This window comes from Madurella fahalii, assembly GCF_045866475.1.
Source record: "Madurella fahalii IFM 68171 DNA, scaffold_6, whole genome shotgun sequence".
NCBI lineage: Eukaryota > Fungi > Ascomycota > Sordariomycetes > Sordariales > Madurella > Madurella fahalii.
In genome coordinates, this window is record NW_027263976.1 from 1934334 (window position 1) to 1953205 (window position 18872).

The 18872-nt window shown below is 54.3% G+C and overlaps 8 protein-coding genes across 8 annotated transcripts; 6 read left to right on the forward strand and 2 right to left on the reverse strand.

Moving 5' to 3' along the window:
- Window positions 1-1109: 1109 nt before the first annotated feature.
- On the forward strand, window positions 1110-1726 carry SCON3 (E3 ubiquitin ligase complex SCF subunit scon-3; the record flags this gene model as incomplete). Its single annotated transcript, XM_071066021.1, has 3 exons — window positions 1110-1176; window positions 1232-1494; window positions 1550-1726. The coding sequence occupies 3 exons, from the start codon at window positions 1110-1112 to the stop codon at window positions 1724-1726; spliced, it is 507 nt and encodes a 168-aa protein (XP_070922122.1).
- A 2293-nt stretch (window positions 1727-4019) lies between these two features.
- ARL1 (Arf GTPase arl1) lies at window positions 4020-4741 on the forward strand (the record flags this gene model as incomplete). Its single annotated transcript, XM_071066022.1, has 4 exons — window positions 4020-4094; window positions 4155-4193; window positions 4249-4656; window positions 4721-4741. The coding sequence occupies 4 exons, from the start codon at window positions 4020-4022 to the stop codon at window positions 4739-4741; spliced, it is 543 nt and encodes a 180-aa protein (XP_070922123.1).
- A 1569-nt stretch (window positions 4742-6310) lies between these two features.
- FRS2 (Phenylalanyl-tRNA synthetase, beta subunit, cytoplasmic) lies at window positions 6311-8447 on the forward strand (the record flags this gene model as incomplete). Its single annotated transcript, XM_071066023.1, has 10 exons — window positions 6311-6703; window positions 6758-6989; window positions 7109-7190; window positions 7278-7344; window positions 7407-7433; window positions 7487-7680; window positions 7733-7852; window positions 7907-8056; window positions 8109-8217; window positions 8283-8447. The coding sequence occupies 10 exons, from the start codon at window positions 6311-6313 to the stop codon at window positions 8445-8447; spliced, it is 1539 nt and encodes a 512-aa protein (XP_070922124.1).
- A 926-nt stretch (window positions 8448-9373) lies between these two features.
- MFIFM68171_10605 (uncharacterized protein) lies at window positions 9374-9793 on the forward strand (the record flags this gene model as incomplete). Its single annotated transcript, XM_071066024.1, has 2 exons — window positions 9374-9475; window positions 9545-9793. The coding sequence occupies 2 exons, from the start codon at window positions 9374-9376 to the stop codon at window positions 9791-9793; spliced, it is 351 nt and encodes a 116-aa protein (XP_070922125.1).
- A 738-nt stretch (window positions 9794-10531) lies between these two features.
- On the forward strand, window positions 10532-11312 carry MFIFM68171_10606 (uncharacterized protein; the record flags this gene model as incomplete). The annotated part of the gene is made up of 3 exons (XM_071066025.1): window positions 10532-10736; window positions 10810-11163; window positions 11227-11312. 3 exons carry the CDS (start codon window positions 10532-10534, stop codon window positions 11310-11312), a joined length of 645 nt encoding a protein of 214 aa, XP_070922126.1.
- A 179-nt stretch (window positions 11313-11491) lies between these two features.
- Window positions 11492-12883, reverse strand: MFIFM68171_10607 (uncharacterized protein; the record flags this gene model as incomplete). Its single annotated transcript, XM_071066026.1, has 4 exons — window positions 11492-11616; window positions 11670-12553; window positions 12624-12781; window positions 12842-12883. 4 exons carry the CDS (start codon window positions 12881-12883, stop codon window positions 11492-11494), a joined length of 1209 nt encoding a protein of 402 aa, XP_070922127.1.
- A 1455-nt stretch (window positions 12884-14338) lies between these two features.
- Window positions 14339-16266, forward strand: PAP1 (polynucleotide adenylyltransferase; the record flags this gene model as incomplete). Its single annotated transcript, XM_071066027.1, has 2 exons — window positions 14339-15232; window positions 15283-16266. 2 exons carry the CDS (start codon window positions 14339-14341, stop codon window positions 16264-16266), a joined length of 1878 nt encoding a protein of 625 aa, XP_070922128.1.
- Window positions 16267-16803: 537 nt separating this feature from the next.
- DML1 (mtDNA inheritance, partitioning of the mitochondrial organelle) lies at window positions 16804-18783 on the reverse strand (the record flags this gene model as incomplete). Its single annotated transcript, XM_071066028.1, has 5 exons — window positions 16804-17077; window positions 17131-17690; window positions 17859-18324; window positions 18439-18644; window positions 18712-18783. 5 exons carry the CDS (start codon window positions 18781-18783, stop codon window positions 16804-16806), a joined length of 1578 nt encoding a protein of 525 aa, XP_070922129.1.
- Window positions 18784-18872: the final 89 nt, after the last annotated feature.

Here is an 18872-nt window from a genome sequence, read left to right on the forward strand (position 1 = left end):
TGATCAGGAAAAAGAAAAAGTGTGACAGCACCGAAAAAGAAGGATGGGACGAGGGGGAGGGAAATGGCCCGGCGCAAATCTCGGGAGTGCTGGAAGAGCCCGCGATAGCCAGTGACGACGTGTTAGTTCCGTGACTCCCTTGCTGGCGACAAGGATCCAGTGTCCTTGCAAGGCTGCATTGGTGCCTTTCAGGGGCCGTTCCCAAAATGGCGGGCACCCCGCAGCTTATATAATGTTTGCGCTGGGTTCAAGGTTCTGAATTACATGTACCACAAGAAGGAACAACAAGCAACCTAGATGGGTTTGGAGCTTACGGATCCGTCCGCAAGAAAAGCGCCATGGCCGTGAGCAGTCGGAATGTGATCGCAGCAATCCATCGAAAGCAGAATGTTGTCATGACACATTTCCCTAGCATGAGGCCCTCAATTTAGCTGCTTTGGAGGATGTAGGTTCCTCGTCAATTCTAGAAGCAGAACCACAAGATTCTGGGCGCTCCCCGATTTCAAATTTCAAGTAGTTCTCCAAGGTCGTGAAACTCGCACAGCGCGGGAGTCATCAGGAGTTTTGCTGCCATCGAGCGTCGTCGCGCAGTTGACTGGCGTTCCAGTCTTGGATTTGACAATCTCAGCAGGGCTGAGACTGACGGCTGAGGACAGGCTCTTCCGGCGTCCTCAGTTATTTAGCTCAAGGCAACTTGCAGGCATCAGCAGCCAACGGCCCACGGTTGAAACCAACGCAGCAAGGTGCAAAGCATACAAGTGGTCTGTGCACGCTAAACCTCTCCACTTGTGGCAGGCACCAGGCGCCGCCGCCACCTCAAGTCCCCTCCAAGTGCTCGCCCGGAGCAAGACTCACAGGCACGCTTCCAAACTTTCTTTCCGACTTCAAACTCGCAGACTCATCAGCAACCGCATTTTGAAGGTGGGCTATAAAACCTAACCCCCCAACCGTCTTCTTGCCCGCGGCACTCCAATCCCTCGGTCATCAAACATCGCAGGGCAACCGTAGCAGTCTAACCAGAACCCAGTGTACTCGTCGATTATTCCGCTTCCAATCCACAAATCGATCACCCGACTCTTTGATTCATCCGGGTAATCATAACAGCAACGATGTCTGCCGATAAGAGCACGCAGCGGGTCACCCTGACGAGCAACGAAAACACCAACATCGAAGTCGGTATGTTTCTAGACCGTGACCCTCCTACACTCAGCATCGCCTAACTGTATGACAGATCGCGTGGTCGCCGAGCGGTCAATGCTCATCAAGAACCTGCTCGAGGATTTGGGTGACGATGTCGCTAGCGCTCCGATTCCGATCCCCAACGTTAACGACCCCGTGCTGCGCAAGGTAGTCGAGTGGTGCGAACATCATCGCAATGACGCGGCGCAATCAGCCGATGATGACAACGATAACCGCAAGAAGACCACCGACATCGATGAGTGGGACCAGAAGTTCATGCAGGTGGACCAGGAGATGTTGTTCGAGATCATCTTGGTGGGTCGATTTCGAGAACACCCGCCCATCTTGGCATGTGCTAACCACCGGGCAGGCTGCAAACTATCTCGATATCAAGGCGCTTCTGGATGTCGGCTGTAAGACAGTTGCCAATATGATCAAGGGCAAATCGCCGGAGGAGATTCGGAAAACGTTCAACATCACCAACGATTTCACGCCAGAGGAGGAAGAACAGATTCGGCGCGAAAACGAATGGGCCGAGGATCGTTAAAATCACGGCTTATTTCTGCTTTCGCTTCGGACACCCGGTCTCCGCACTACATCACGGTGTTCCCGTCCAGCGGAGTCTAGTAGAATTATGATCAAACCCTTAGACCGGGTGTTCGCGAACATCTCAACGGCGTTTCGGTTTTCATCAATGTGGTTTGCATTTCTTTTGGTCACGCAGATGCCGCTAGGTCCTACCGCCTAAAATTCGTTCATGGACAGTCCGGTGGCTTAGAGAACAGGAGGGGAATGGTCAACTATGACGCGACGTTTGTATGTCCTAAATACAGATAGTTGCCCACACAACCGTTAGAATTATTCCACACGTTCCCTGTATTTGGTAAGACCATGTGCGTCTTTAAGCAAGTCTCGGGGGAGAAGTTTCCGGCCGAGTCATGAAAATCGGGCTACGCGAGTTACTCGATCAAGCCGGTACAACAACTCACGGTTAATCGCACACCACCTATCATTCCACCGAGACTCCCTCGCGAAGTCTAATGTCAACAGCTCGGGGTGGTCACACATTCAAGCGATAAAGACGCCCAAGCCGACAGGCAAACGGCGTTTGGCGCCCCTGTAATTACATCCGGAATGGCGTCATCCAGATGTCGGCATGTCGCAATCCCAAGGCTGCGAGGCAGCCGGTAGGTGGTCAAGCTTCCTGGATGAGTCCCCCTCGGCCCCGTGCCATTCGCACTTTCCAGCTCACGCGCTTATCATCATGGAAATATTGAGCAGTAACAACAACCTGCACATCATCAAAGCTTTTGTCATGTTCAGAGCATCAAATGCCTTCTCTCATTCCGTTTTCCCCCGACCCTGAAATGCCATAGCATACTCCGTGAAATAAAGTCCAGAGCGAAATAAGTTTCCCCAGCCAAGCACAAAAAGAAGCCCAACCCCGCGCAAACGTTTGATCCGGCTGCATGCTTGCTTGCAGGAGCATCTCCTTAATGCTTCCTACACATCCCTTCTGTACCCTAGCCCTAGCTTCTTCCATCTGTCACCCTTTCCCTCGATCTCGTCATTGTCACCGGCGCCCAAGCAGCACAGCTGTTGGAATTGCCTTATCGTCACAACCCGAACGCCGAGTAGGAAGACCATCGGTTGGTGGGTTGATTGATCGTTTGATGGGTCGCGTAGCCAGTCGTAACAGCAAAGGCCGCGACAGTGGCAGCGGCAGCGGGTAGTAGCCGTGGGAAAACCAAGTTTGCTCTTGGGGCCGAATGAGGAAGGAAGAGGGAGGGCATTTAGAGGCCGAGGCGCGTCTTGCGCCAATGTCTCCGCTTGGCGTTGTACCTATTTGTGGTGCCCGTGTTAGTCCTTTCTTGTCCGATTTGCTAATCCGCCAGTCCGTCCTTCAGAGCTGGGAGGGCGGTATCATCCGCCGCCCGGCCCTCCAACTCATGATAGCGTTGTTGGACAATCGTACCTAATGGTGTTGCCGGTGCGGAGCCGAATCCATTGGGGAATGGGCCGGTTCTGCTTCTGGGCCTTAGCCAGCTTTTGCTTGACACGGAAAGTCTTGTGGCTCTGTTGGGAAAATCGCAATGTTAGCCTCTCGATGCTATCAAACCGACCCTCGATACCCCTCTTCGGGGTTCATGGAGGGTTTAGCATGCTATCCTCGAAAATTGAAGCTCTATTTTTAAGTCGCTTCATTCTTTTCGGAAAGGTGGTCGCACGTACCGGCATTTTGACGGTGTTGTCGCGAGTACCGAGTCGGTGTCGATGTCGTGATGGTTCGTCAAGGTGGGTTGGGATTGGAATATTGGGGTGTGGGCTTCAGAAAATGCGCTCGCTAGGGCCGGAAATCAGAATGTGGCTGAATCACGTGATCCCCAAGCAAAAGTGGCTTCCTTTCAAACAGGCTTCTGGCGTGATGGCCCGTGCAGATGCTGGCCAGCGCCCGCCAATCGAACACCGAGCATCCGACCCAGCAACGACCGTGCACCTGTTTCCACGACCAGCATTCGCGAAGCTTGAGAACCGGGGCGGCCTCTTTCGATGAACGGAACAAAAGGTGCATGAACCACGGCAAGGAAAAAAATTTGCCAGATACTGAACCAAGCGAGGGGCTTGTGGATCATATTTTGGTGAAACAGGATTTTAGGTGTCTACGTCCTGGCCGTCTTGTTAATCTGTCCTCTCGGCAACTTTTGGTTGCTGCCGGATTTCTATTCTGCTTCCTCCCTAGCCGGTGGATCGCCCCGGTTCGCGACTTTCTGTTACCCTCGTCGCCTTACCAACGTTAACCGCGACAACGCGCCGGGTCCTCCAGGTGCCGGAAAGATAAGATGGGTCAAACTATGTCATGGCTGTCCGGTTTTATTTGGACAAAGAAGGAAATCCGGATCCTAATTCTGGGCTTGGTTCGCCTCCCAGTTAACCCCTCTACCTCGGACGTGTGTTGATCAGATTGCGCTCCACAGGACAATGCTGGCAAGACGACACTTCTATACAGACTTAAGGTGCGACTTTTCTTATCCCTACTACGAGACATTGCAAATCTCACTCGAGATGCAGATCGGCGAAGTAGTAACAACGATACCTACCATCGGGTTCAATGTCGAGTCCGTAACGTACAAAAACCTCAACTTCAACGTGTGGGATCTCGGTGGACAGACCAGCATCCGGCCGTATTGGAGATGTTACTATGCCAACACAGCGGCTGTCATCTTCGTCGTCGACTCGACCGATATTGAACGGCTGCAGACAGCAGCTGATGAGTTGTCGGCGATGCTGAACGAGGAGGAACTGAAGGATGCCGCTCTTCTTGTATTTGCGAACAAGCAAGACCAGCCGGGGGCGAAAGGGGCTGCCGACATTTCACAGGCCCTACGGCTCGGTGAACTCAGAGACCGGAACTGGAGCATCATGGCATGCAGTGCGGTAGAGGGCTCGGGAATCTCGGAGGGAATGGACTGGCTGGCGGTAAGCTTGCGCCTCAGTACCCTTCAAACGAGCTGTTGTAGCAAGACTCTGACAACATATAAAGCAAACCGTGTCACAGGATTAGAAGGTGCGCCAAAAGTTTAGGGCGCATAGCGGGGGGCTTCTGTCAAAGCACAAAGATCCCTCTCATATCATGCTGGCCACGCTTGGGTATTTATGCAGGGTGGCCTGCTCTAGGCGTTTGGGCGGGAACACACCTCCTTGGCTCATGGACGACATATTATTGAAGGCGCAGGTTGCATCAGAAAGGGCGGGAGCAGCGTTTAGTGTGTATTTATGTGACTTAAAGGTTTTAATATAGCGAACACCAGGCCCCATGTCGCCGGTGTTAACTTTCGACGAGCACTGAGACCGTTTGAGAAGCGTCAGTGTTGTACCCATCGTCAGCAGCTTTGTCGCATTACCCATGGCTCTATGGGTTGCTTCTGTTGGCTAGTATCGAGAGAGGAAAGGTAACGGAACTCCGTAGCAATGCGTTTGCGTACTGAAGAACCGCCGAGTCCCGTCAGAAAGCCCGACCGGTTGACACAATAACTACGGAATATTCAAAGTTCTCCAAATGCGACGAGGGATACGTTTGTATCCCACCCATTCAGTCTATAATCCCGAGCTTCTAGTTTGTAGGATTCCAAACGGGCTGTTAGGCCCTCGTCACATTCGGGCTGCAGTTACGCACGGGGGACCGTGGGTGTACCGAAATCCCACTCCTCTGGTTCATCTTGGTAGCCGCCTAGAGCTCTACCACGAGCTAGGACGTTGCGGCCGTAGGCACCTCTCCTTTTCCCATTTCTTTCTTCCCGCTTTAATTTTCTCCCCCGCCGCGATACTCTTTTTCCCTAGGGGTATATTTCTTCGAAAACGTTCAGTAGATAATACACGCGGCGTGGCTATGAGATTCCTAGTGAGTGTTCACAATGTTCCTGCCACGGCCATGTCTGATTACTGGTACCTCCATGGCAAACCCGCGCCGATTTCCACCTTTTTACTGGTCAGGGCGTCAACCTTACTTGGAACTCCTGGACACTTCCCTATTACCTGGGGAGATGACCATCTGGGATCTGGTGGTCGGAAATGGCGGTTTTGGTCCTAGCCCGAACCCGAGATTGAGGGCCAGCGGGTAAAGTACCCGTCTGTCAGTCTTGGCTTTTGCGGGAATATGGGACAAGGGTCCAAAGACTGAGGGTCAACATGGTGACAGTTCGAACCTATTCGCATCGAGGTTTGGACCAGGCTTGAACATATCTCTCACAGGTCAAGAACAGAGTGGTCTCGATTTTTTGTATTAGGAATTACTACTTGCAGGGCCAAACTCGCTACTTCGCAATACAATAGCGAAACTTAGATATTAGAAAGAGGGAACAGATAGGTAGGTCCCACAAACTCAATGTTTCGTTCAGCCCCTATCCTAGATCAGTGATCTCGCAGGCGGCATTCAAAGTGGCACTTCCTCGACAATGCGATAAAGTTCTCTTTTCAGGGGCTATGTGCCTACCGAGTCATCTTGACCCCGCCTAAAATTATTGTAACAGAAAGTGGGTCTTTGGGTTTGCGGATAAGTGCCCCGCAGTCCTGTTGACTTGTGAGTCAACTGCCTCGACGACAAATCGCGACCGACCGTAGAAACACAAACAGCATGGCTCCGGGAGCCAGTATTCCGGCGGGGGATCTTACCTCTGAGATCCTCCAAGCATTGTCCAAGGCAGACCCAATTTTGTCAACCGATGCCTTTGCACAGGTCCCGTTCGAATCGATCAAAGCTGCCCTCGACCGGCTTGCATCCCGGTCCATGGTCACGTACGAGCAGATTGAGCGCGATGAGGCCTTCCTGGAACCCGAAGCCGAGGTCATCGTCAGTCATGGCAGTCATGAAGCCCGTGTCTTTGAGGCCGTACGCAAGGCGCTGGATGGCCTTTCGATCCAAGACCTAGAGAGCGAAATCGGTGACAAAACGGTAACGAAGGTTGGGCAGGGCAAGGCCTTCAAGGAGAAGTGGATCAAGAAGGACGGCAATAAGCTTGTTGCGCTGGTAAGCTGTCGCTCTTTTCTACGTCGCAATGCCTAAACATTAACATTTGCGAAGGTTGATTCGATCAACGACGTTACCCGGGAACAACTCCGGGTGATCCAAGAGAAGCGGACGCACGACCCCAAGATCATTGCCGACTTGAAGAAGCGAAAGCTGCTGAAGATACAAAAGGTGCTTTCGTTCAGGATAAACAAGGGTCCCAAGTTCGCGCTTGAGATAACCAAGGAAGAGACGGATCTCACGGCCGAGATGCTGGCATCTGGCTCTTGGAAGACAGCAACCTTCAGTGAGTAACCACTGGAATTCGTGTTCGATAAAGTTTTCGAGAGCGTAACCCGTCCAGACACAGATTTTCTGGTCGGCTAGCTCCATGTCAGGTTTGCAGAAGAGCTTACACCGCCGCAGAGCCGTATAACTTTGACGCCAAGGGTGCCGACCAGCATCCTGGTGCCCTCCATCCGTTGAATAAGGTGCGACACGAGTTCAGGCAAGTGTATCCCTCAGGCCGGTGGTGTTTCGCATTGGGTACCCAAGACCCGGCTGTACAATTCACTGACCTCTGAGCCCTGCACAGGCAAATCTTCCTTGAAATGGGCTTCAGAGAAATGCCTACGAACCAGTTTGTCGAGTCCGGATTCTGGGTAGGTGCTCTACAGTCCTGGAGCCGCCCATGGCCAAGATATTTAACTTGAAATGTAATCAGAATTTCGATACTCTCTTCGTCCCCCAGGTATGCTGCTCTAGGTCCCGTTGCCTCTGCTTGCTCAAGCTGACAACGCGAAGCAACACCCTGCTCGTGATCTCCAAGATACCTTCTACGTCTCAGATCCGCCAAAGGCCAACAGACCTGGTCCGGTGTCTGCGGACGATAAGCACGATTATGAAGAATACTTCCGCAACGTGAAGCAGGTCCACGAAAGTGGGAAGTATGGGTCGATCGGTTATAGATATCCCTGGTCGGAGGATGAGTCCCTAAGGTACGTCGCCAAGGTTCTATGCGGCTAGCAATACTGACCGGATCGTACAAAGACTTGTCCTGCGGACACACACGACTTCTGTCTCGGCGGCCATGCTACATAAGCTAGCTGGAAAGCGCCAGAATGGACGTGTCCCGCCAGCTCGGTACTTCTCCATTGACAGGGTCTTCCGGTATGCCACACTCCTCCACTCCGTCAAGGTGTTATGTCGCTCACATCCTAGCAGAAACGAGACGGTAGATGCAACTCACCTTTGCGAATTCCACCAGATTGAAGGTGTCATTGCCGACTATGGCTTGACGCTGGGAGGTCTGATGGAATTCATGAAGACGTTCTTTGCAAGGATGAATGTCACCGATTTGGTCTTCAAGCCCGCGTGAGTCACCCCGAAGAAGTTAGGCCAGTCAGTGGCTGATGGGGAATCGCAGTTACAACCCCTACACAGAGCCGAGTATGGAGATCTTCTCCTACCACAAGGGTCTCAACAAGCTCATCGAAATTGGTAACTCGGGCATCTTTAGGCCCGAGATGCTGGAGGTATGTTGGCCTCTCCACAATCTGAAAGCCTCGAAGACGAACCGATCCACTAACGGTGCATCCAGGCAATGGGTCTCCCCAAAGACCTAGTCGTGTTTGGTTTTGGTTTGGGCTTGGAGAGGCCGACCATGATCAAATATCACATTTCGAATATTCGCGAGCTGCTTGGCCACCAGGTCGACCTCAACTTTGTGCGCGAGAGTCCCGCCGTACGGCTAGGCAAGGATTAGATAGACTGAATGCCGCACGAAAAGAGCATCTCTGAGGACACATATATTCTCCGAGTTGTGCGGTATATCATCTTGTGGGAAGAGGCAAGGATGTCCCCACACCCGTCGCGACACGAGATGAGCAAATTATACGATCCCTCGGAGACGACGAGTTCAAGACTTTGTAGGCTCCACCTGCGATCCTTCCTGAGCCCAATATGGTAATGCGGTGAAGAGTCATTCTCGGATCGCTGCGGTTGCCTCGTTGCGAACCACTTTTCCCCGCATATCTTGGTCCGCATTCCGTATCCCAACTAATCAGCTGGCCACCCCTGCAGCCCTATAAGGTTCTAGAGTTTCGGCCCTAGTCCTACCGTTGGCTCACGCCCGCAGCGACTTCGCTTATCAAGTGGACTTTGAGTGGAGAGGCGTTCCCAAGGACTTTGTGAAGACCGCGGGATATGATCTACTACGTACACGTGGTCGTATTGAGACGGGTATAGGATGGTAGTTTGCTCGAGGTGTGGGTGGCCGACAGAGGCTCCAATGCTAGAGGGGGAAGGCATCCATCCAGTGGTGAGCTCATGACTCTTTTTTGATGGTGGCCGGTTATGCCACATGCAGGACTTACGGTTGGTATATCTGTTTCTCGCTGCCTGATGTCCTCGTTCTCTGATTGCCTCAATTGTAGGACCTTGTGCCACTCTTCTCCCCCTCTTTCCCTTCCGTCCTTCGGACTTATATCACCCCCCCATCACGCACCAGGCACACATATCTGCACCTTTGGGTCTCGGTTCATACTTGGTGGTGGCAGTGCAAACCATCTTGACCAACCATCCTACATTTCCGCTCTCGATCCTGCCGGAACAAGTTCGATCGATCGATTTCGCTTGATCCAGATCGGCGGGACCTGTCTGATTAGGCCTGTATCACCTTAATTTCTGCCGATGTCGTCCTCTCGTGCGTCTGCTCCGCCGCCGCTCAGGATTGGCCCCGTGAGGGCTATCGCCAGCCCCGTGTCGGGCACGCCCAGGTCGGCAGATAGCATGGTATGCTCGATTCTTACACTCTTCTCTTCTCTCTTCTCTGTTCAGGGCTGACCGGGTGAGATTCCCCAGGCATCTCAGAATTTCCTATCTGATGGATACTACTATGCCTCGCCGACCTCTACTTCTACCGCGGCACCGCTGCTGTGGGAACGTAAGGTCTCGTCGGGGTCGGACAGCAGTGCCGACATGACATCGATGAAAAGAGTCAAGTCACCCAAGAAGGTCAACGCCCACAGCTATTGCGGGAGACACTCGGATGAGTATTTGTTTGGTGGAAAGGGGTTTGGCGACCTTTGGCGGGCCGTCACTAAGAAGTAGCCGGTGTCTCACGCATAAGATTTCATCAAGCTGTGCTTGGTTTGGAGCTTCTATTGTACACCCACAGCACACCACACTGGCTGGAACAGTTTGTATACCCACTTGCATAGGTTGCCAGCAGGACAGGCAGGGAAGGGAGCGTGTTTACTTACGGAATTGAGGGATCCATGATGAGTCATGGCTGGCGAGAATGATATTCCTGGAATAGCAGTATACATAGTAGTTAATGCCCAAAGTACTGGCCAGAGCTTCCAGGCAGCCGCTTGGAGATTTAGAAGGCGGTCATCGGGTCATGGAGTCTCCGTCGCAGCAAGTAAAATGATAGCCCAGCGGGGCCGTTGCCTGCGAATCCGAAGGGCGAGTGCTTTTTGAATTATAAGGACTGGTCGCATTCCAGTTGTAGATATGCCATCCGGCGCGAGTGATGTCGCCCTAAAAAAGAAAATTGTTGTACGGCGGCTGGCTGGCTTGAGTGAACCGAATCCACCCCTCAACAGGCCTGGACTCATGTTGCGTTAGCGGGCCGGGACAACCCCTGCAAGTGCGGGAAGATACCCGAGACGCTGGGCCGGGCGACCATCTCAACAAAAAAAAAAAAATACGTAAAAAGTAGAAAAAACTCCCGAAGCAAACGATTTTTTTGGTCTCCCGGGTCTGTTCCATAACCGTCGCGCTGGTTTACACCACCGAGCTCCAATGGCGCGCCAAACAGCCTCCCAACACAGAGAGGTAGACACAATGGCTCAGTCTTACCGTTTTGGGCCCAAAAACGCCTACCTCATCCTCTACAATGCCGTCTCGGCCGTTGCTTGGGCTGCCGTTCTCGGTAGAGTGGTCGTGGTGCTAGGTTGGAAGGGCGCGCCCTTCGTGCCACTCGTGGTGGACAATTTCGCGCGCATCACACAGACCTGCGCTGTCATGGAGATCCTGCATTCCCTCAGTGGTAGAGTGCCCTTTCGCTTCAGCATCTCCTTACCTCGTGTCGTCCCCCAACGGCTAACAACGCGTTTTGTTAGGCGTTGTTCCCGCCCCGGTGTTCACCACCGCCATGCAAGTCGCCAGCCGGCTCTTCCTCATGTGGGCCATCTGCTATCCCTTCCCGCAGTTGAACGCCAGCACGTTTTACTCGTCGATGCTGGGCGCCTGGAGCATGACCGAGGTGATCCGGTATTCGTACTTTGCGCTAAAGCAGGTGGAGGGTGTCCCCAGCTGGCTGCACTGGCTGCGGTATAGCGCCTTCCTGGTCCTATATCCTGTTGGAATCAGCAGCGAGGTGGCCATGACGCTGCAGGCGCTCTTTGGCCCCGCGGCGAGTGTCGCTCCGTGGTACCCCTATGCACTGACCGCAGTATTGTTGTCGTACATCCCGGGTGAGTGGAGTCCTGCCCCTGGAATGGGCTCTTGAGCCGCTTCGACTGACATTTCCGGTACAGGCTCCGTCATTCTCTACTCCCACATGCTGAAGCAGCGGAGGAAGTACCTTGGCCTCAGCAACACCGCGGAGAAGAAGAGGCGATAGAAGGCTGTTATGCACAGAGCGGAATTCAGTCATACGATGTATTCATTCTCTGGAAGCCGCAGGACTGTCCCAGGCATTCTACCTCTACGCGTTTATTATTGAGACGGTGGACCAGAATAGAGAACAGGCCTCGAAGGCAGGGCATTGGTGCATAAATATCCAGCAAAAGGTCGTTTCCCTCATGAACGGATTGCATCAGCCGAACTTGTCTCATACCAGTCGTTTCGCAACCATCCCGTCACCATATCCTTCGCGTCGTTCGTCAGCTTCTCGTAGCCCGGGTTCTCCTTGGGCTCAAACATAGCTGGAAGCCGTCAGCATCACGCCACTAGCCAAATTAGCAGTAACAGCACTCACACATATGCGCGCCCGTCTCGTCCTTCGCCTTGTCGTTCACCGCTGCCCGCCAATCCCCCGCCTGGTCCCGCTGCGGTATAACGCAAAACGTCCGGTCTTTTCCAAGCACCGTACCAACCATGCTCACCTGCTTGGATCCCGCCGACTGCCCCAACCGCGTGTATAGATTCCCAAAGCCGACGCCCAGCTCCTTGTTCAACCGCACCATGTACGCCACCCGCCGCTTCAGCTCCTCCTTGCGCGCGAGACACCCAACAAATTCCAAGTGCGACGTCGCCCAGCCCCAACCCTGGGTAATCTGCTCCCGGTTGTAGTATGCCGCAGCCCCGCCCGCAGCCAGTGCGCCGACAGCCCCGGCAGCCGCTGCGATGGTGCCCCATCTGCCCCAGCCGCCGCCGCCGCCGCCGCTCTTTGTTGCGCCCTTGTCCTTATCGTTGGCACCTTTGCCCCCAGCGGGCGGCAACGCGCCTACGGGCTTCTGCCTCTCCGCGGCGTTCGCCTCGGCGGCTTTGGCGCTGCCCCAGAGGCTCGTGAGACCGCTCAGCTGCGCGATCGCGGTCGACGCCGCGACGTAGTGGCTCTCGGCGCCGTGGGCGACAACGCCGGGGGAGATGCCGAGGAAGGGGGTGTCGAAGGCGAGCACGCCTTGGATGTACGGGAACATGAGCGCATTGGGGGGCGGGAGCGGGTCGGTGGTGGACTTGGTGGGGCTGTCTTCGTCGACCGAGTTGTGGACGGGGTGGTCAGAGGCAAGCCCGATGGCCGTCTCGGCGGCGACGATGCCGCCCATCGAGTGCCCCACGAGGATCACGCGGACCGACGGGTCGACTGTCGGGGACGGCGTGCCGGCTGCTACTTCGAGGTCTATGACTTTGTTTAAGAGCCTGTGGTTTCCACTGTTGTATTAGCTGGTGCAATGGGTTATGGCGGGAGCGGCGGCTGAGATCATCGTACCAGTCGCTGAATCGCGACACACAGTCGCCTAGGTCGCCGCGCGTCTCGTACTTGGGGTATATTATTGCCTGGACGTTCACCTTGGGCAGACTGCCCGCAATGCGCTCGCGAAGGTGCTCGGTGAAGGCATAGTTGTGGCCAAAGGTATCCTCATCCCCCTAGTTCCGTTTAGAGCTGTCCTGAGGGAAATACCGAAGGGGATGCGACAACAGACTCACCTTGAAGCCGTGTATAAAACAGAGCAGCAGTGTCTTCTTCATCGTTTGTCCCCATTGAAGCCTCAATACCAAGGACACAAGAGTGAGACTCGGCAAGCTGAACTCTTATGCCAATCCCGGATGGTTCCCGCACAAGGCTGACACACTGAAGTTCCCGTAGTGGGGGTGGGTCCGGACCCTTGTGTGCTCTTCGGAGTTCGGACAGGGGCCCTTGGGTCTTGGGTTCAAAATCAAAGTTTGGTGCCCCGCGTAATGCTATGTCCCCCTCCCTGAGTGCTAGTGGCGTGGGGTCATGTCGAACTCGTCTTACTACACCGTTTAGTTAGCTCTTTACCAGAGCACACCAAGCCTTGTTTAACTCGATGGGAAATACGGTGGTCGCTAATAGTCAGACTTGATATGTCCATTCTTCGTTATCGCCTCCGGACGATGGTACCATGTGGGTGGCAACGAATCAATGCCTGGGTCCTCATTCGACTGCATAGGCGGCCGCTGGCGCTGCGAAGGCCATTCTATTGGCATGTAGTTAGATTCAGATATGGAGGCACGTGTGATGTTTTGATCAAGAAGAATCTTGCTGTCACGACGTCGGTGTGCCTGCAATATGCAATCGTCGCTTGATCTCGGATTAGGCCCAGCTGTGCCCTAAGAGCTTGGATACCAATTGCATCCATTATAGACTGGGCCCATCGACAATCTGGACTGGATGCGCTATGGAACGATGCATTTCCCGCGTACAACCCAGTGTACCACATCCGAGTAGTGAACTCCCACCGCTCGCGAAGACGGCGCTAGGGTCCCTAGTCTCTTACGCCAACGTTAGACGACGGATGGCTCTCAATCTCAATTTAGACGTCTTCAGATCAAGCACGGCGTGCATGTAATGCCCGATCTAAGCCAGAGGCTATGAAGGGAACAAAGTACAGAAAGGGGAAATAAGGAGGGAAAAGGTAGAAGCGAGGTTTGGGACAGGACAGCAGAGAGTGTTGATCCATGAACAGTGTAATGAGGCCCACAGCAGGCACGCTAACATTCCTACTAACGGTTCTTGTGCAACTACCAAAAGCTCAAGCAAGGGTCCGATACAAGAATGGTACATTCACTGCAACAAGCCCACCAATAAGCGTTGTGGGTCTGTGCATCCCCCAAATTCCCTACACGCCAAAACGGCGGCTTCAACGAACTCTCTTTGATCTGTTTGCAATCGATTTCTCGCGCGGTCGAGAGAACCCTTTCGACGCACCATCTCTTGCACCCTAACATTCTCCCACAGCATACTATGACTTGAAATTTCCAGCCAGATCAACTCTTTCCATTTCCTTTTCATTCCTTCCATTTACCTTTCGAACCCCGCCAACACTCACTTCCCCCCGTCACCTACCCTAATCGCAAGAGCGACCACCGACCATTTCTTCAGCCTTGTTGTCGCAGCCATCGCCGCGGCAAACGAGCACAATATTTGGCATCGATCCCCCATTTAATCCCCCTTTTACCATTATGTCTGAGCGGATCTACGGCGTGACACCGCCCATATCGACGGCCCTCCCGACCGAAGCTGAGAAACGAATGCACGACGCGCTCCACAAGGAGTTGCGAGCCCAAGGCACATTCGAAAGCCCAGCCGAGACCGAGGAGAGGAAGAAGGTGATCAAGGAGCTCGAGAAAATCACAAATGAATTCGTCAAGAGGGCCGCACGGGAGAAGGAGCCCAAGAACACGATTCTGATTCGCGATGCCATCGGAAGGGTGTTTACGTATGGCAGTTACCGCCTTGGAGTTTACGGTCCCGGCTCGGATATGGATACACTCGTCGTCGCACCGAAATATGTCACGGTTGAGCAGTATTTCAGAATCTTTCCCGAGGTCCTCGTCGAGATGGCCCCGCCCGGCGCCATCACCGACCTGACTCCGGTGCCCGAAGCCTTCGTGCCCATCATCAAGTTTGAGTTCTCGGGGATCAGCATCGACCTTATCTTTTGCTCCATTCAAACACTCAAACAGCTGCCGGCAGAAAAGAGCTGGAGCTTGGCCGACAACAACCTGCTCCGTGGCTTGAGCGAGAACGAGGTACGGTCGCTGAACGGAACGAGAGTGACGGATGAGATTCTGAACCTCGTTCCCGAGCCTGCCACGTTCAAGCTGGCCCTCCGAGCCATCAAGCTCTGGGCGCAGCGGAAGGCGATCTACGCCAACATCATGGGTTATCCTGGAGGAGTCGCCTGGGCCATGCTCGTTGCCCGAGTCTGCCAGCTCTATCCCAAAGCAACGAGCGCCGTCATCGTCAACAAGTTCTTCAACATCATGTTCAAGTGGCCATGGCCCCTTCCGGTTCTTCTCAAGGACATCGAGTACGGCTGTCCGGTTACGCGAGTCCCAGTCTGGAATCCCAAGGTGGGTTACGCCCCAGTCCCCGCCTACGCTGATGTCTCACCACAGAACAGCTCTACGCTAGCGATAGGAACCACAAGATGCCTATCATCACGCCGGCATATCCGTCCATGTGCGCGACGCACAATATTGGTAGATCGTCCATGGTAGTCATACAGCAAGAACTGGAGAAAGGCGTGCAGATAACAGATGAGATCATGGTGGGTAGGCGGCCGTGGAAAGATCTCTTCACAAAGCACACCTTCTTCACGTCAGGATTCAGGTACTACCTCACAGTTATCTCGTCGAGCAGGACCAAGAAGGCGCAAAACGCCTGGTCAGGCTTTATTGAGTCGAGGGTGCGTGTGCTTGTCAACAGACTCGAGATGCACCCATCCATCGCCTTGGCGAGACCATTCAACAAGGGCTACGATAGAATGCACCGGTGCAAGAACGACACACAGGTCGAGGAGGTGGTATCAGCCGGCAGCCTTGCTTACCTGTACAAGCCACCCGCTGAAGAAGACGAGAAGCTCAAGACGGAAACCAGGACGGAGGTCAAGACGGATGTGAAGGCCGAGAACGGCGTGCCGATACAGCAGGAGAAGACTGAAGGCACATCTATACCGATGGCCAAGGGCGAAACGAACAACGACGTCAAGACCAAGCCGGAAGACATCCCCGAACAAAAGGAGAGCGAGATCGAGATATACACGACTAACCACTACATTGGGCTGCAGCTGGCCGAAAAGGCCAAGTCACTCGACCTTTCGCGCGAGGTCAACGACTGGAAGACCATGTGCATGTCCAATGAAATCTACGACGCCGACCTGATGTTCCTGTCCATCCAGAATCTCAAGAATACGGCGCTGCCTGACGATGTGTTTGAGCCCGGCGAACAGCGGCCCCAGCCGCCTGTCAAGAAGGGCGTGAAACGAATGGCCTCGGAGGACCCCAATGCTAAGCAACACCAGCCGCCGGCGAAGCGTCAAGTCCAGGGTAAGCCGCCGCAGACGACGGCGGCCGCCAACAATGCGGCTGCTGCTGCGGTTGGTTAGAGGCGGGTGGAAGTTACACAGCGACGGCTGGCTTCGACTAATGGTGAAGGAGATTGAGGGGAAACGGAGGAGATCGACTGGGTTGCGCGCAAGGAATGTGTATGGGCTTGTGTAACTATTTAGATCTTGTTAGACTAATAGACGCTAGGGTTTAGAGGCACACGTTGCCTCGCCAAACTCGCATCTCACCTTCGCGTGTCGATATGGCGTCAGTGAAAACTTATGAGCATGCCTGGAAGGCGTCGTCTGGGTTACGGCGACCGCTGTCACAAAGGAGCTCTGCAAAAAGGATTAGAAGCAGTATGGCACATCTTCAGGGTCCCCTGCTCTAAGAACATACGGCTAATACTCAGTTCTGGACTCCCCAACCATCAGTAGAGAAGAGGTTGGCAAACAACTCCCGCCACATATTGATCGATGCCCGTGGCTCATGGGGGAGTAGCATGGGCGGCCGGGGCGCTTCTTTTTGTTTTCCGTACCAAATCACCCTTTAGAGGCAGAGTGCCCGAACGCAGTCTCTTCCCATTCATCAAGAATTTAATCATCCTCGCCATCATCGCTCCCGCTTGACCACCCCTCATGATACTCATCCGCCATCTCCATGAGGTCATTTCCAAGCGTCTCACGGTCCTCCAGGCCGATCGACCGAATCACAGTCGACCTGAGAAGCTTTAGTTTGCTAGACACAGACGAGTCGGTTGACAGGCTGCTGGTGATGTTGATGGCGTCTGGAGGTGGTGAATCCTCGTCGCTCCGGAGGATGTCGGCGGGGAAGCTGTCCAGAAGAGGGAACTTGAGGGTCGTATTATATCTATATCTAGGTCAGCCTGTGGCCCAGTGTAAGTTCTGATAACAGTCACCGACCTTTGTGTTACCGGCTCGTACGCACTCCGCCGGCGCCGGCGCCCTTCCTCGTCCACTTCTACGCCCCCACTATCATCGTCATAGCCTCGTGACGAGATGATCTGGCTAAAGACCCGTGGCTTGTGAAACCCGTTGGACCGAGAATAAGGCTCGAGCCGATCCGACGGCGTAAACCTCATATCAAGCTGCACGCCCTCGGAGAGCTCTTCCTCAGACAACAACCTCACCCTCCCATCCCTCCTCTCCTCAGATTCAGAGCCGGGCTGGTTAACACTCATCTGGAGTCCTGCTACGCTCTGCTTTCCCATCGTATTCAACACCTCAGCCATACCCGACAGCGTCTCTCTCTTGGCAGGATCCCTCATCCTCGACGGTAGCATCACGGTCTCAACCGCCGAGGATAACAGCGCCGAGACATGCCACTGTGATCCCGCATCCAGCACTCGTGCCATCCTCGCCGGCAGCTTCTCAGGCAACGCCAACGGCACGACAATCGACGCCTGCTTATACACCTCGGTGAGGGCTCTCGCCTTGTTGGCCAGCCGTAGCAACCGCTTTTCCTGTATTCCCCAGCACCAACCATGGCCCGCGTTAGCGAACTTTCCCTATCCCTACCCTCACTCTTCCGTCACCGAACAAAACAAGCACAGGAGGGGAAAAAAAGAAAAAAAAAGAACAAAAAAGGGAAGAAAAAAAGGGGGGGAATGAAAATTAAGAAAAGCACTCACCCTCCCCAAACCCCCTCCCTTCCAACCCCTTTCCAAGCCCCACACCCAAACCCCAACCTTGCCGTACTCGTCGCGCACCCGCTCCACGTAGCGCGCGGCGAACCCGCCCCAGGCGTCGTCGAACCCGGCAAAGACCTGCAGGCCCTGCATGTGGTCGGCCTCCTCGGCGAAGGGGCGCAGGTCGCGGTCGAGGAGGTCATGCTCGCGGTCGAGGGCGGCGAAGAGGTCCTCGCCGGCGGCGTGGCGCTCAAAGGGGGCCCCGGACGCGGCGGCGGCGGCGCCCACCCCCACCTCGTGCTCGTTCAGCTGGACCACGGAACGCGGGTGGTAGAAGACGCGCGAGAAGTCCGAGAAGAAGCGCACCGCGCCCGGATGCAGCGGCTCCGGCGGCGTGCCGGCGTCGAGGGATTGCTGGTAGGGGGATACCGGGATCGGCGGGGAGCGGTGGATCTGGGTTTGGCCGTTCCTTTTTTTTTTTTTTTTTCCTGGTTAGTTATGGATCGGTGGATGAGTTCGGTTGTTCAATAGGGAAAAGAAAAGGGAAATATAAAAAGGGGGTGGAGGGGAAGGGGGTTTTTACCAGAGTGCTTGTGGCGGGGTCGACTCATCGTTGACCTCGTAAAGGGCGTTGATCTTGCGGAGAGAGCCAAAAGCACCTTTTAGGTCGTAGATGACGGTCCGGGGCATAAAAGTCTCGGTGCCGTCGGGGGCGAGGCCGGGGCGGAAATGGACGTCATGGTCAATGGGCGACTCTGTTTGGTCTTCGGAGTAGGTAAAGTAGGATTCCTTGTGTCGTTTAGTGTGTGAATATGAGAAGATGATGATGATTGATGTCAAAACTGAGACGGATTACCTGAGTGTTCCAGAAATGCGTGGCAAGATAGTTGCTCTGTTGCCCGAACTGGACTGTAATAATTTCATGCATCTCGAATGGATTTGTTGATGAGGACAGTATGTTGCCCGGAACTGATGAGGGAGCAATGAGTTCACTGTCCGCAGGTGGATGTTCCTCGA